Raw genomic sequence first — 17146 nt, 5'->3', positions numbered from 1 at the left:
GAGGCAGTTGTTCATGGAGGCAGTTAGCCACACATTTCATAGCCTGCTTCTGTTCACGATGTTCCTTCTTACTCTGTTGCTCCAGGTGAATAGAGACCAAGTGTTACGCCTTGGATGGCTACTTTCAGGCTTTTAAGACTCCAGGCATTACACAGAGAACTAGGAGGTAGAATGGAAGCACTAAACGTGCAGTTAGGCCAATTAACTGGGATGTCCCATATAACCGTGACCCTAAACCTCCAAACCAGAAACCAAATCCCATGAGGTGTTTAATTGTACATAAGCAGCCTCAGCAGCTACTCTTTTCTTTTTTTGTCATTGTTTTAAATATATCTATCACACAAGTTTTGCCCATTCAACTTTTTACAGGTGTACAGCTTATTGACAGCAATGATAATAATTGGCTGTGCAATGCTACCCTTAATCAATGTGGTATTTCCATCACCGTTAACCCCCCTTTTCCCCCTCCCTCCCACCCCTGGTAACCACTAATCAACTTTGTTCTCTTTACATTTGCCTTTTTTTGTCTTTTTACATAAGTGAGGTCATACAGTATTTGTCCTTTTGTGATTGACTTATTTCACTCCGCACACTGTCTTCTAGCTCCATCCATACTGTAGCATGTGTAAAGACTTCATTTCTCCTACTAGTCGAGTACTATTCCATTGTATGTATGTACCACATTTTGTTTATCCAGTTTTCTGTTGATGGGCGTTTAGGTTGTTTCCACCTTTTGGCCATTGTGAATTGTGCTGCAGTGAACATTGGCATACAAGTCTCTGTTTGAGTCTCTGTTTTCAAGTCTTTGGGTATATACCTAGGAGTGGAATTGCTGGGTCATATGGTAGTTCTATTTTTGTTTTTTTAAGGAACTGCCATGCTGTTTTCCACAATGAGTGTACCATTCTTCATTCCCACTGGCAATGGGTAAGGGTCTCAGGGTTCTAATTTCCCCACATCCTCCCTGTCGTGAATTGAATTGTGTCCCCCCAAAAAATGTGTGTATCAGCTTGGCTGGGTCATGATTCCCAGTATTGTATGATTGTATAATTTGATGTGATTTCCTTATGTGTTATAAGCTCTATCACTATGATGTAATAAGATGGATTAGTGGGAGTTATACTGATAAGGTATACGAGATTGGATAGTGTCTTAAGCCAGTCTTTTTTGAAATATAAAAGAGAGAAGTGAGCAGAGACACATGGGAACCTCACCCTACCGAGAAAGCAGTGCCGGGAGCAGAGCACGTCCTTTGGACCTGAGGTTTCTGTGCCGAGATGCTCCCAGACCAAGGGAAGACTGATGCATCACAAGGACCTTCCTCCAGAGCTGACAGAGAGAGAAAACCTTCTGGAGCTGATGCCCTGAACTTGGACTTGTAGCTTACTGGACTGTGAGAGAATAAACTTCTCTTTGTTAAAGCCATCCACTTGTAGTATTTCTGTTAGAGCAGTACTGGATGACCAAGACGCTCGCCAGCATTTGTTATTTATTTTTTCATCTTAGCCATCCTAGTGGGAGTGAAATGGTGTCTCATTGTGGTTTTGATTTGCATCTCTCTTTTGGCTAATGAAGGAGCCCTAATGGCGTAGTGGTTAAAGCACTAGGCTGCTAACCGAAAGGTCTGAGGTTCGGACCCACCAGCTGCTCTGTGCAAGAAGGATGTGGCAATCTACTTCAGTAAAGATATACAGCCTTGGAAACCCTATGGGGCAGTTCTTCTCTGTCCTATAGGGTTGCTATGAGTCAGAATCAACTCAATATCAACGGCAGTGGGTTTCTTTTTTTTTGATGGCTAATGACGCTGAGCATCTTTTCATGTGTTTTGGTGGCCGTTTGAATGTCCTCTATGTTTAAATGTCTGTTTCCATCCTTTGCCCATTTTATGTTTGAGTTATCTGTCTTTTTGTTGTTGAGTTGTCAAAGTTTTATGTATATTTTGATATTAGATTCTTGTCAGACAACAGGGTTTCTGAAGATCTTCTCCCAGTTGGTGGCTTGTCTTTTCACTTTTTTTGGATAGTCTTTTGATGAGCAGAAGTTTAAAATTTTGATGAGGTCTGTTTCTTTATTCTGTCATTTGGTGTTTGCGCCTTTGATATTGTATTAGATAATGTGTTATTAAAAGCTAGGGGCTCTGATTTCTTTTCCTAATCGATTTACTAGATTCCTAGTGTCTCAGAGACCCCCTTCAGCTGTTGCTCCGTCCGCCAGAATCGTGCTTGTTCTCTTTGACCTTGTGTAAGGTGCTCAGTGCCAGGGAGTACTGGGAGCCCAAGCTGTCTTCTCCCTGGAAGTAGGTGAGCAGCTATTTCGAGAATTAGAATAGAGGTGATAGTGACAGTGAGGAGATTCCTGACCTCTTTTCTATAGCATCAGGAGGAGAACTGGGTTTACGAGCGTTTAGCTAATGAACCGTCCTGCTGGCATAGAATACAAATTTCACAGGTATTGTGGACTGAATTGTGTCCCCTCAGAATGTGTGTCAGCTTGGCTAGGCCATGATTGCCAGTATTGTGTGGTTACCTTCCATATTGTCATCTGATGGCATTTTCCTATGTGTTGTAAATCCTAATCTCTGCCTGTGGTTAATAAGGCAAGATTAGGTTATGTTAAAGAGGATTAGGGTGGGATGCCCTTACTCAGGTCACAGCCCTGATCCAGTGTAAAGGGAGTTTCCCTGGGGTGTGACCTGCATCACCTTTTATCTTACAAGAGATATAAGGAGAAAGAAGGGAGCATAGAGAAAGGGACCTCATACCAAGAAAGAAGCACCAGGAGTGGAGTGCATCCTTTGAACCCAGGGTCCCTGTGCTGAGAAGCTCCTAGACCAGGGGAAGATTGAAGACAATGACCTTCCCCCAGAACCCACAGAAAGAAAGCCTTCCCTGGGAGCTGGTGCCCTGAATTTGGACTTTTAGCCTCCTAGCCTGTGGGAGAATACATTTCTTTTTGTTAAAGCCATCCACTTGTGGTATTTCTGTTACAGCAGCACTGGATAACTAAGACAACAGGTAAAGCCACATAGCCTTAATATGCATAGCTATCCTTTTTGTCAGAGAGGATGCTATCAACGTTTTATGTCGCGGTGTGAGCAGTGGTTCTCAACCTTGGCTGTACGTCAGAGTCACTGGGGAAATTTGTCACCTGGGTGGTGCAGTTGATTAATGCTCTTGGCTGCTAACCAGCGGTTCAAGTCTACCAGAGTTTTCTTGGAGGAAAGCCTAGCAACCTACTTCCAAAAAAATCAGCCATTGACAACCCTGTGGAGTGCAGTTCTCCTCTGACACGCGTGAGGTCTCCATGAATCAGAGTCAACTTGATGGCAGCTGGTTTAACTGGGGAGCTTTGAAATCTACTGCTGCCGGACTCCACCTAGAGAGGCTAATTTAATTGGCCTGGGGTGTAGCCTGGAACTCAGTAATTCTAATGTGAAGGAGCCTGGTGGCACAAATGGTTAAGTGCTTGACTGCTAACCAAAAGGTTGGCGGTTCCAACCCACCCAGCAGTTCTGTGGGAGGAGAAACTCTGTGATCTCTTCCCATAAAGATTACAGCCTAGGAAATCCTACGGGGCAGTTCTGCTTTGTCACATGGGGTCGCTATGAGTCAGAATCGACTACACAGCACAAAATAACAACAAAGCAACAACAACAGATTCTAATGTGCACCTGAAATTGAGAACCACTGGTTTAGTTTATCCATTCTATCTCAAAACCTGTTGCTGTTGATTCCAACTCATAGTGACCCCTAGGACAGACTAGAACTGCCCCAGAAGGTTCCCAAGGAGCAGCTGGTGGATTTGAACTGCCGACCTCTTGGTTAGCAGCTAATCTCTTAACCACTGCAAGGAAAATAAGTATGCTGTGTCTTAGATTTATTTGACTCTTCCTGGTTGTTGAAGCACAAAGGGTTTACATGCTGGGACGAGTTAGGGTTGAGTGGGAATGACGGGTGGATCCGGCAGCGAGGGTGATGTCTCCGATACGTTCCTCTGCATCAGTGTGTTTCCCCTTTCCCTACTGTTATCACCCCCTACTCCATGCCACCTGATTGTCTTGAGAGTAATTGTTAGAAAAAATAATGAGAGGAGCCCTAGTGGCGCAGTGGTTAAGAGCTACAGCTGCTCACCAGAAAGGTCAGCAGTTCGAATCCACCAGCCACTCCTTTGAAACCCTATGGGGCAGTTCTGCTCTGTCCCGTAGGGTTGCTGTGAGTCAGAATCGACTTGACGGCAGTGGGTTTGATTTCCTTCACCATGTTTTTTCATCTGCTGTTTATAACAGGGAAATTGTTTAAGAAACAAGCTATTCTCCGTTCAAAGTCCTGAGGGAGATGGATCAGCCAGGATCAGGGTCCACTCCTGGCCGATCAGCAGTGCTGGGGTCTCCTGGCTCACGGTCCACTCAGTAGATGCCGTGGGAGAGAATTCTGAGACAGTGGGTGTACCTACCAACAGCTCTCCTCAGTGGTTAGGGGCAGATCCGTGGCGCTGTCCGAAGGACTAGTGTTGATGACCTGGAGTTCATTCTCCCGTAGTAGGAAGGCCAGTGGGAGACAGATTAATTACCAGAATATATTTGGTGAGTGGAGATGCAGAGAAAAGGGAGTTTGGGAGGCTAGAGGTCAGCTCGATGCCTGCCGGGGGGACCAGATGACTCAGGCAGCGGAACCCCACGCTCTTACTCTTTGCTTCTCTTCTGGAATCCACTCCAGTTCTTGTCTTTCAGTGGTGACCCCACCTTGGGCCTGTTGGAGTTAATCAGAGCACAGTTTATTTTATGGTAGCCACGTTTGAGTCTCCTTGGTGGATTTGAAATATCATCGAGTCTCCGTGGAGGCTCACAAACCCTTTAGTGTCATTTTCCAGCTTGTAGGCAATTTCTCTTCTGCCTGGGATACTCTCCTTCAGAAGAGGTTGATTCTTACCACGTTCAAGTTGTTGTTGTTATTAGCTGCCGTTGAGGCCCCCCGACTGGTGGCGACCCCGTGCACAGTGGGATCAGATGACTTTTATCCATAGGGTTTTCACTGGCTGACTTTTGGAAGTAGATTGCCAGGCCTCTCTTCCTAGTTGGTCTTAGTCTGGGCATTCCACTGAAACCTGTTCAGCATCATAGCAACACGTAAGCCTCCACCAACAGACGGGTGTTGGCTGTGCATGAGGTGTATTGGCCGGGGATCAAATCCTGCTCTCCGTGTAGAAGGTGAGAATTCCACCATTGAACCACCACTGGCCCCAACAGTTTTACGCGGTGTTGCGTTTTGACCTAGTACCAAATTTGGGGCCTTTCGTGATCCCAGAGGGTGGTATTCCCAGGTGAAAACAACTAAGAATCAAATGGCCCGAGGCTGATAAACATCACATCTTGAGTCAACTCGGTGAATGCGGCAGAAGCAGAACACGAGTCTTCTGAATGTTGATCTAATGCCTTTTCTCTTCTGCCCAAGTGAGCTTATTTTTTTTTTTTTTTTTTCTTTTCCCCATGGTTCCTTTTGCAGGGGCTCAGCCGTGGCAAAGATAATTGGCAATAATGTCAAGAAACTTCAGAAGTTTGCTTCCACAGTCAAGATGTGGGTCTTTGAAGAAACGGTTAACGGGAGAAAACTGACAGACATCATAAATAATGACCACGAAAATGTAAAATATCTCCCTGGACACAAGCTGCCAGACAATGTGGTAAGACTTTGGGAGGCCAGGTGTGTCTGAAGGTCCATTCTGAAAGTTAGCACACGTATAAGGCGGCACAGGGGACTTGGGGAAGAGGGAAAGCTACTTCCTCTTTCCCCTGTTCTTTTTACTGCCACGTCATTGGTTGGGTGGTGGAGTGTGGCTTTCCTGACTCTGAAAATGGGCTTGGCGTTCCGAGTGCGGGTCACGTTCGAGCTGGAACTGACAGCCTTCCTCTGGCTGCCTGTGTGCCTCGGTAGCTCCCAGGGTACCTTCTCTCGGTGCAGGCAGCTTTGATCAGCTCGCCGGGACAGCTGAAGCAACTGGTCAGCCATTAAAATCAGGTTCAAGGCCTAAATTATAGCAGGAGATAAGAGAAAATTGGACATTGTAAGACTGACAGTTTAAAATTCAAGCTTATTAGGTCTGGGAGGGAAAAATAGAGGTTACTACCTGGCCTCATTCCACTAACTTGGCGGGGAACGAAGGAGCCAGCCTGAGGGTTGAGAAGGGTGTACTCTGCCACTTGTCCAGAATTTAGGAACTTCTGCTGCTGGATTCACCACTTGGTGGCTTTCTGTAATAGTCTGCTTGCAAACCAGACAGTTGTGGCTGCCCGAGTCCTGCAGCTCTTCTCCTTTGTTAATGAAATACCCTCAGCTACACGTATTCTGTCCCCAAACCTTGATGAGTATGCACTGTGTGTGCAGAGCATGGTGTGGGAGCTCGCGACAGAGGAAGAAGATGGCATTGCTTCTTCCAAGGGGTTGAGCAAGGGAGACCGCTTGTAAGCCAGTGGAAGTTTGGAGATGCAAAGATCTTGCTCACTAAAGACTTTTCCCCCTGTGGGAGCATGGATTGCTTTATTTCATTTGTTTAAAGAAATTATTGTGGTAAATGTATAGGTAACAAAGCATTTGCTGTTTAACATTTTTCGTCTGTCTGGTTGATTCCGTGACGTTAATGACTCTTCACTGTTGTTCAGTGATTGCCATTATCCATTTCCAGGTTTTTCCATCACCCTTAACAGAGGCTCAGGCTTCACTGAAGATTTTATTTGGCTTCTAGTTATAATGTTTATCATCGTCAAACACTGTGCTAAGTAGTTTACATATACTGTGTATTTAATCCCCTAACCCTATTAAACCCCAAACCAAACCCGTTACCGTTGAGTCAATTCTGACTCATAGCGACCCTGTAGGACAGAGTAGAACTGCCCCCATAGGGTTTCCAAGGAGTGGCTGGTGGATTCGAACTGCCAGCCTTTTGGTTAGCAGCTGAGCTCTTATTCACTGCGCCACCAGGGCTTCTCCATAACCCTGTTAGGTCGATACTATTGTTTTTCCTATTACGATGATCCTTATTTTGTAGGTGAGGAAACCAAGGCTCAGAGGGGTTAATGGATTTGCCCAAAGTCACATAGCTAGGGGCTAGAGTTGGGATTTGAATCCTGGTGGGCTCCTTCCTGAACGAGCTAGGTCACTTCCTTCAGAAGATGATGACGTTCTCCTCTGTGTCACAGAACTAGGGCCAGCTGGCATTTTCCCCCCGGTCATTCTTGGTACTGTTGGTCAGGGGAGGCAGGATCTGTAGAGTTGTGTGCTTGGAAATTAAGTTGTCCAAATATCTGATGGAAAGAATAAAATAAGCAGCTATTTCCGCTGCAGCCAGAGGCTCCTGGGATCATCTCTCGTCCATCCTGGGAGTGGAAAATCCCTCAGAGTTTCACTCTTCTCGTCCCTGTCAGCACTGATTGCCCCTCCTCTTCTGTAAGGCACACGCTTCATTATTGTGTTTATCCCACTTGGCTTTGTGCCCTTCGCTCTATTATGTGAAGGCCCCTGGGTGGTGCATACTGTTTGCGCTCGACTGTTAACTTCAAGGTTGGCAGTTCAGACTTACCCAGCAGTACCGCATAAGAAAGGTCTGGCGATCTGCTTCTGTTAAGATTATAGCTGAGAACCCTGTGGAGCAGTTCTCCTCTGTCACATGGGGTTGCCATGAGTCAGAATTAACTTGACAGCAACAGGTTTGGGTTTTTTGTTACTGTGTGAACGGGAGTCTTTGGATGGCACAAATGGTTAACGTGCTCGGCTGCTAACTGAAGTTTGAAGATCGGAGCCCACCCAGAGGCATCTCAGAAGAAAGGCCTGGTGATCTGCTTCTGGAAAATCAGCCACTGTAAACCCTGTGGAGCGCAGTTCTGCTCTGACGCACGTGAGGCACCGTGGGTCAGAAGCGATTGGGTGGCGGCGGGAACTGTGTAAAAGGCACTGCTTTGTATTTTACTCACAGTACTGTGTTGAATCTGAATACTCACTCCTCAAAGAATGCAGGTGAGTTGCCCCTGGTGTCCAGGTTTCTAGCTGGTGGTGGAGCCAGGCCGAGGTGCCCCGCCTTGCCCACCACAGCCAGACCATTTTTAAGCCGTGCCACACTTGTTACCTACCAAAATTGTTTCAGCAGGTGGCTTCATGCAGACGTGAGCTAGAAACAATTTTAATGGCCTTAAGAGATCAGGTAAAAACAAGGACAGCCTTCGTATCTTTTCTTTGGGTTGTGGGTGTTTCTTCATTGTTACTGTGATATTGGAATGAACAGGAACGTGGAAATGTTAATGGATTGGGAGGGAAATCATCGTTTGAGTGGTAGGAAATGTTCTCATGCTATAATATTATATGAAAAAAACATAAAAGTCTGATTTTAGTTCTATAAATACAGCTTTAGATATTGCCATAGACTTAGAAAGACCTGGAAGGAAATAGGGCAGAATCCTGATAGTGATTATTTCTGGTGCTGGGATTATGAGCAGTTCTTTTTTTTTTTTAATTGTTGTAGTTTAAGTGAAAGTTGACAATTCAGGTTAGTCTCTCATACAAAAATGTATAGATAAATTGTTTTGTGACCCTAATTGCTCTCCCTGTACTGTGACAGCACACTCCTCCTTTCCACCCCTGATTTCCCGTGTCCATTCACCGAGCTCCTGACCCTGTCTGCCTTCCCATCTCACCTCCGGACAGAAGCTGCCCATTTAGTTTCGTGTATCTACTTGAGCTAAGAAGCACACTCTTCATGAGCATCATTTTAGGAGCAGTTCTTTTTTCTCGAGTAAACTTTTGGGTTTTTTTTTTTTTTTTGCCGTTTTCCAAATTTGATCCAATGAGCCTATTTATAGTTATGCTTACAAATGAATTTAGGAAGCTTTTTTATTTCACTGGCTTCAAAGGCCATACATAGCCCTGTAGGAGGGTCAGGAGGTGAGTCGGCAGCGGTGGGATTGAGGCCTTTGTCTGCCCACTCACGTGACTGCAGATGGGATGTTGCTAACATGTAAAAGCATGTTGAGCACAGGCTGTGCACAGTGATAACTGAAGCCTCCTCAGGCGTGTCCTCCCAGAGTTAACCAGCCTTGTTTTAGGTGATTGTTATTACCGGGTTTTTTATTATCCTGGACCACGAGCACTGCACCCCTGAAGTCTGGCCATTTAGCCAGCTCAGCGGGACGCCTTTGTTCTCACAGAACCATTCGCCCTTCTTGCCTTGGAAAGGCAAGGCTCATCACTGTGAATCATCTTCCAGCATCTCTCAGGATCTTTGAAAGCACGCACCTTCAGAAAGATTTTGGCAGGAGGCCTGTGAAACGGGTCAGCCTTTCCAAAGCGGCGTCTGGATTTTTTTTTTCAGAGGAAGAGATTGGGTAGCGACTTAGCAAAAGGTTTTATTCTGAGAGATGGGGATCAAGTGACAGCATTCACCGAGAAGATCTGGTTCTGAGAGTGTGTGGGAGGAAGAGTGTTCTCTGAGTGGTTATCAATGTCAGAGTAATGGTGGAGAAACAGCCATAATGTTCTGTGCAGGGACCACGTGCAGGATACACATGGAGTTCATATTACATGGTCTTCCTTGAGTTAAAGCCGAAGAATTTTGCCAGGGAAAATGGGAAGATGTGTACATGCTCTGTGAGCCCCAATCGTACTGCCCTGTAGACCCGTCACATTCCTTATCTACTGCAGAGTTCTGTGATTTATTGAAGAAGGAAATGTAAGAGACAGGAGGAGAACCTGACCAGCTGCCAACATCCTTGAGAATGTTTTCAAACAAGGGGCGTGGGGGTGGGCTGACTTCATAAAAGTTTATGGCTTTAACCAAAGGACAAGTATCGTATGAGACCACTACCGTAAAAACTCATGAAAAGATTTACACACAAGAAGAAACAATCTCTGATGGTTGCGACGGAGGGGAGAGGTGGGAGAGAAAAAAATAGAAGTTTATGGATTTATAGGAGGCAGGTTGATTTTTCTGATGAATAATCGCTTGCGTCTGTGTAGGTCTTTGTAGTTTTGAAAGCACTCGTTTATGTAAGTAACTTCATGTGAAGCAGCTTGTGAAGGAGTTAGGTACGAGAGGTCATTTTTGTTCCCATTCTATATATGGGGAGACTGAGCTTAGGGAAGCTAAGTCACCTGGCCAAAGTCACACAGGTGGTCAGTTGCAGATGTGGGACTCAAACCCAGATGGTTTCTCCTTTGCTCAGGTGTCTTTTCCATTTCACCAGCTTGAGAAATACTCTGAAAAGAAGGAAAAGGAAGGGTGTATGTGTGTGTGTGTGTGCGCCCGTACGTGTGTGTGTGCTGGTGTGTATGTATATGCATGCACATGTGTATGTTGGGGGTGGGTGGGGAAGAGGAGAAAGAGTAGGTCCAGAGAAGTAGAAAGGATTTAATTAGGGGAAAAGGATACAGCCCTGACGCACACCTTTCCTGACTTTGCACCATGCAGCATCCCCTTGTTCTGTTTAAACAACTGCCTCTTGGACTATGTGCAGGTTCCTCGTGAGCACAATTAAGTGTTGTGGAATTCCCATTCTTTGCAGTGTTAGCCATAATTTGTTATGATCCATGCAGTTGAATGCTTTTACATAGTCAGTAAAACACAGGTAAACATGGTTCTGGTAATCTCTGCTTTCAGCCAAGATCCATCTGACATCAGCAGTGATATCCCTCATTCCATGTTCTCTTCTGAACTCAGCTTGTATTTCTGGCAGTTTCCTGTCGATGTACTACTATAACCGCTTTTGAATTATCTTCAGCAAAATTTTACTCGTGTGTGATACTGATGATATTGTTCGATAATTTCCGCATTCTGTTGGATCATCTTTCTTTGAAGTGGGTACAGATGTGGACCTCTTCTAGTCAGTTGGCCAGGTAGCTGTCTTCCAGACTTCTTGGCATAGATGAATGAACGCCTCCAGCACTGCATCTATTTGTTGAAACATCTCAACTGGTGTTCTGTCAATTCCTGGAGCCTTGTTTTTCACCAGTGCCTTCAGTGCAGCTTGGACGTCTTCCTTCAATAACATCAGTTCTTGATCATGCTACCCCCTGAAATGGTTGAATGTCAGCCAGCTTTTTTTTTCTTTATTAAGAGGTGAATAGGAAAAAACAATTTAAGAGTTACAAAGAGATATACAGTGAAAATTAAGTCTCTCTTCCACCTTGGTCTTCCAGCAGCCCAGAGGCAACCATTGTTATTAGCTGCTTGTTATTACTTCAGAGAGATTCTGTGCATATGTATAACAGTTTTAAAAAAGGAAATAATAGCAAACTGTACGCACCATTGTGCAGCTTGCTTTTCTCAGTTAAAAATCTGTATCTTGGAAATTGTTCCCTATCTTTATGTGAAGCTTTCCTCATTCATTTTTGTTTGATTGTTTTCATTTTTATTTTTTCTAAATTTCCTTTGTTATTGTTGAGAATCGACCAGTTCTTTTTGGTACAGTGACTCTGTGTATTCTTTTCACCTTCTTTTGATCTTCCTGCATTGTTCAATATTTTGCCCATAGAGTCCTTCAGTATTGCAACTCGAGGCTTGAATTTTTTTCTTTAGTTCTTTCAGCTTGAGAAATGCCAAGCATGTTCTTCCCTTTTGGTTTTCTAGCTCCAAGTCTTTGCACGTTTCATTATAATATTTTACTTTGTCCTTTGAAATCTTCTGTTCAGCTCTTTTATGTCATCATTCCTTCCATTCACTTTAGCTGCTCTATGATCAAGAGCAAGTTTCAGAGTCTCTTTTGAGATCCATTTTGGTCTTGTCTTTTTTTCCCATTTTTTTAATGACCTTTTACTTTCCTCATGTATGATGTCCTTGATGTCATCCCACAACTCGTGTGCTCTTCAGTCATTAGTGTTCAGTGAGCCAAATCTGTTCTTGAGATGATCTCTAAATTCAGGTGGGATATACTCAAGGTCATACTTTGGTTCTCGTGGACTTGTTTTAATTTTCTTCTACTTCATCTTGAACTTGTGTGTGAGCAGTTGATGGTCTATTCTGCACTGGGCCCCTGGCCTTGTTCTGACCGATGATACTAGAGCTTCTCCATCATCTTTCCACAGATAATAGTCGATTTGATTCCTGTGTATTCCATTTGGTGAGGTCCACTTATTTATATAGTCACCATTTATGTTGTTGAAAAAAGGTATTTGCAGTGAAGAAGTTGTTGGTCTTGCAAAATTCTATCATGTGATCTCTGGTGTCATTTTGGTCACCAAGGCTATATTTTCCAGCTACTGATCCTTCTTCTTTGTTCCAGCTTTCGCATTCCAATCACCAATAATTATCAATGCATCTTGATTGCATCTTTGATCAATTTCAGATTGCAGAAGTTGGTAAAAATCTTCCATTTCTTCATCTTTGGCCAGCACCAGTCCATTTCAGCTCACTAATGCCTAGGGTATTGATCTTTACGTGTTCCATTTCATTTTTGATGACTTCCAGTTTTCCTGGATTCATACTTTGTACATCCTGTGTTCCAATTATTAATGGATGTTTGCAGTTGTTTCTTCTCATTTTGAGTCATGCTGCATTTTCAGCCTAGGAGGCTTACCATCATGAATAATATTTCTGAGACAGACAGCTTCCTCAGAGAAGAATCTTTACCCAGGTCCCTTCGTTTTGGGTACCAGGAATGCTAATTGGAGACTTTCTTACATACAGTTAGGTTAAGCTACTTATGACAGAAAACCTAAAATAACAGTGATCTGAACAAAGTAAATGTTTGCTTTTCTTTTTCTTTATATAAAAGATATCCATGGTTAATATAGTAGCACCAGGACCCCCCCCCTTTTTTTTAAATAATATTTTATTGTGTTTTTGGTGAAAGTTTACACAGCAAGGTAGGTTCCTCTGACAGTTGCCACACAAATAGATCAGTGACATTAGCTGCATTTTTCACATTGTGTCAACATTCTCTTTCATTGTATTCTGGTTGTTCCATTTCCAGTAGTCTCGTTTTCCTGCCTCCTTATCTTCTCATCTTTGCTTTGGATTCAGTGTTGACCTTTTGGACTCGTTCAGATGTGTTTTTAGTAGAGCACCGATCTAACTGGTAATATCCTTTATTATGTGTGTCACTCTGCTTTTCTTTTAGAAGGTGATCTCGGGGGATCGTTTTGGTGCAAGGTTTAAATAGCATCTCAGGGTGATAGTCTCAGGGGAGTCCTCTGGTCTCAGTGGTCACAGTTAGTCTGGCCATTTTTAAGAATTTGAGTTTTGTTCTGCATTTTTCTCCCATTCCAGTGAGGATCATCTATTGTGCCCCTGGTCAGATAGGTCAGTCATGGTAGCTGGGCACCATCTAGTTCTTCTGGCCTCAGAGTAGTTGAGGTCGTGGCTTGTGTAAGTTATCAGCCTTGTAGATTTATTTCTTCTCTATGATTTTGGTTACCATCTTACTCTTTTGCTCCTGACGAGTAGAGACCAGTAATTGTATCTTAGATGGCTGTTCGCAAGCTTTTAAGACCCCAGATGCTACTCACCTCACTAGGATGCAGGACATGAACTTTGTGAATTATATTATGCCAGTTGACTGAGTGGTGCCATGAGACTATGAGCATCAAGACCCCTTTTATACTACTGTTCTGCCCTCCTCGGTATGTGGCTTCCTCATGGTCTAGGATGAGTGTCTGAGCTTTAGCCATCTCTTCCACATTCCTTCTGGCAGAAGGAGGAAGAAAGACCTTCAGGGACGTTTCCCAGAAGTCACGTGCAATACTTCCGTTTATATTCCTTTAGTCAGAACTTAGTCACATGCAAGGTGGCTGGGGAATGTAGCCTTCTCTCCTGGTGGTTGCTAACCCAGACTAATATTGGGAGTTCTGTGGCTGAGATGGGAGAATGGATGACGACCAGCAGCAACAGGCTGGTAGAAACCGTGCCCTCGTGTCCTCACTAGATGTCCTCTCCTCTGCCTGTGTGTGTGTGTGTGTGTGTGTGTGTGTGTGTGTGTGTGTGTGTGTGTGTGTGTGTGTGTGTGTGTTGGTTTTTCTCCCCACGTTTTAAAACCCATCATATTTATCTGAAGGAAAGAGATCCTCCTAATAGCTTGAGTCCCTGGGTGGTGCAAATGTTTAAGCACTTGACTGCTAGCCAGAAGGTTGGCAGTTCGAACCCACCCAGCGGTGCCTCAAAAGACAGATCTAGTGATCTACTTCCCGAAGGTCACAGCCTTGTAAACCCCATGGAGCAGTTCTGCTCTGCACACATGGGTAGGTCATTGGCCAGATCACATCAGTGGTAAGTGACAGAGGAGAACTCTCCTGGCTTCAAACCCCCGCGTTCTGAATGAGGAAGGCAGAGTGCACACCAGCCTTGCCTTTATTGTCTGTTTGCACAGTGCTGTGCACATAGTAGGCATCTGATGAATTGTCAGCGAGGAAATGATTTTGATAGCCTTATTGTGATATTACCTGTTGCCACTGAGTTGATTCCAACTCATGGCAACCCTACAGGACAGAGTAGAACTGCCCTGTAGGGTTTCCAAGGAGTGGCTGGTAGATTTGAACTGCTGACCTTTTGGTTAACAGTTGAGCTTTTAACCGCTGAGCAACCAGGGCTTCAGTTCTACTCTGTCCTACAGAGTCACTATGGGTCGGAATTGACTTGACGGCAACAGGTTTGGTTTTTGGTTTTATTGTGATGTTAGGTCTCTGGGGTGGCACTAATGGTTTGTGCTCGACTGTTAAAGGTTGGCATTTTGAACCCACTTGACAGGGCTGTGGGAGAAAGTCATGGCAATCTGCTTCCATTAAGATTACAGCCAAGAAAACCCTACGGAGCACAGTTCTACTTTGTAACACATGGGTTCGCCATGAGTCGAAATTGATTCGATGGCAACGGGTTTGGTTTTTTCTTTGGGGTATAATATAAAAGTAACCATTTCCTCCCTCTCGCCGTTGCAGATTGCAGTCTCAAATCTCAACGAGGCCGTGCAGGACGCAGACCTGCTGGTGTTTGTCATCCCTCACCAGTTCATTCGTAGAATCTGTGACGAGATCACCGGGAGGGTGTCCGAGAAAGCGCTGGGAATCACTCTCATCAAGGTAACTCGTGTACAGACACGGGGAGGAAGGACATCACCCACCGTGGGTTCCCGGGACGTTTCGTTTCCCTCCCTCTCCGTCTGTTTGTGGAGCTGAAGGGGAGGTTGTGGCATTGCTTTTTGGTTCTTGTTTTTTGATTTTTTTAGGTGCTTGCGAGATAATCAAAAGCATTACATCCCGCAAGGCTAGTTCAGCCCAGATTTAGGAGAGGGGGTGTTTTCTCTTGAAGCAGATTAGCAGCTGCAGTGATCAGAGGGTGGGTTCCTCCTGAGGAGCCTTACTGTCAGAAAGAAGCTTCCGGTCAGCGATCTTAGCCTCTGGTCTGCAAATCACCAGCAGTTTGCATCAGCTTAGAAATTACACATGCACATGCTTTAAGACCCAGCAATTCCGCTCCTGGGTGTGTACCCTAAAGCTGGGGTTTTTAACTAGAAGTCCATGAACCACCTGCAAAGGTCTGTAGACAGAATTCAGTAAGTTTGTACACTTAAATGTGGAAAAAAAAAAAAATTCACTTTTCTTCATTCTAATCTCTATCTGAAATGAGCATTTCCTTCGTTTCTGAACGTAGGCTACAAACCACTGTTTTAAGAATAGTAGCATTAGCGGGAGCTGTGACTCTGTCACCGATAGAAACCACAGGTATTTCCATACCACCTTAGAGGGGTCTCAGGTATGTCAAAGTCTCATTTACACTCATCGCTGCTTTGAAATTATAAGTGTCAGATTCACCAAGATGTGGATGAAATAGTGCCTGTGTTACTTTGTCACGAATTTGTCTTTTTACTCTTTTGGTAACTGTGTTGCAGTATAATGGGCTTCCTGGGTAATTCTGTGTATTTTGTTTTATGCATTTGAAAATACTATTCTGAGATGACGTCCATAAATGTCACCAGACTGCTGGGGAAGGCCCATGCTGTAAGAATGGTTAAGAGGCCCCCAGAGAAACTGTGTTCCAGGGTATTCGTAGATGAGTGTTCATGAGCACAAACTGGAATGGATAGGCAAACTGTGGACTATCCACCTGGTGGAATACTATGCAGCAGAGAACAGGAACAAACTGGGACTACATGCAGGCCAGTGGGGAGTCTCTAAAATTATAATGTAGTGCAAGAACAGCACATTGCACACAAGCAGTACAGTTGCATTCATAGATGCTCGAAACAGACATAATGACATAACACATCGCTTCCAAAAAAACCTGTTGCCTTCAGGTCAATTCCGACTCATAGTGACCCTATAGGACAGATTAGAACTGCCCCATAGGGTTTCCAAGGAGCAGCTGGTGGATTCAAACTGCCGACCTTTTGGTTAGCAGCCGAGCTCTTAACCACTGTGCCACCAGGGCTTCCACATATCGCTTAGGGACAGTTATATGAGATAAAGTGATCAAGAAAAGCAGTGGAACGATGAATACAGCGTTTGGGATAGTAGTTGACCCTGGTGGGGAAGAAGGAGGAGGAAGTTGGGATGGGGGGACATTCTGGGGACTTGAGTGATATCACTTATCATCTAGTTCTTAACCGGAGTGGTTGGTACATGGGTCTTCATTTTATTATCATTCTTTACAGGGTACATACACATTTGTTTACTCTTGTCGGTAAGAGGTGTTTTCCTAGTTGCATATGCCGTCAGATATCTGAATCTTGATGTTTTATAAAGCAGAACTATCTGACGCCTCTTAACTTGATAACTTGTTTTCCCCTCACTTCTTGACATGCTCATAGGGGATAGATGAGGGCCCCGACGGGCTGAAACTCGTTTCCGACATCATCCGCGAGAAGATGAGCATTGACATCAGTGTGCTCATGGGGGCCAACATTGCCAGCGAGGTGGCTGCAGAGAAGTTCTGTGAGAGCACCATCGGTAAGGGCTGGCTGGGGAGGGGCTCCCAGGCCCCACGAGCCTGGGCATTTGGTGTTTGACTGTGTACGTTTTCTATTTCTGGTATATTCTATAGTTGGGCTTTTCCTGGACCCTCTTAACATTCCTAAGACCATCCAGTGCAGTGGGGGCTGTATATAAGGAGTCTGTTCTGTGGAACTGAAGTTTTTCAACAACCACAGAACGACTGTGAAGCCAAGGAGAGCGTTTTTATC

General features: G+C 44.6%; 1 protein-coding gene across 1 annotated transcript in view; it reads left to right on the top strand.

The window, feature by feature from the left end:
• Positions 1-17146, top strand: part of GPD1L (glycerol-3-phosphate dehydrogenase 1 like) — a 58117-nt gene that overhangs the window by 13725 nt on the left and 27246 nt on the right. The window contains exons 2-4 of the mRNA XM_023732250.1: positions 5502-5679; positions 14907-15047; positions 16775-16913. Coding sequence (XP_023588018.1) covers positions 5502-5679; positions 14907-15047; positions 16775-16913 — 458 coding nt within the window. The remainder of the gene's footprint in view (positions 1-5501; positions 5680-14906; positions 15048-16774; positions 16914-17146) is intronic.

Source organism: Trichechus manatus, unplaced genomic scaffold (assembly GCF_000243295.1).
Source record: "Trichechus manatus latirostris isolate Lorelei unplaced genomic scaffold, TriManLat1.0 scaffold00049, whole genome shotgun sequence".
Taxonomy (NCBI): Eukaryota; Metazoa; Chordata; class Mammalia; order Sirenia; family Trichechidae; genus Trichechus; species Trichechus manatus.
This window is presented reverse-complemented; position numbering and strand designations above follow the sequence as displayed.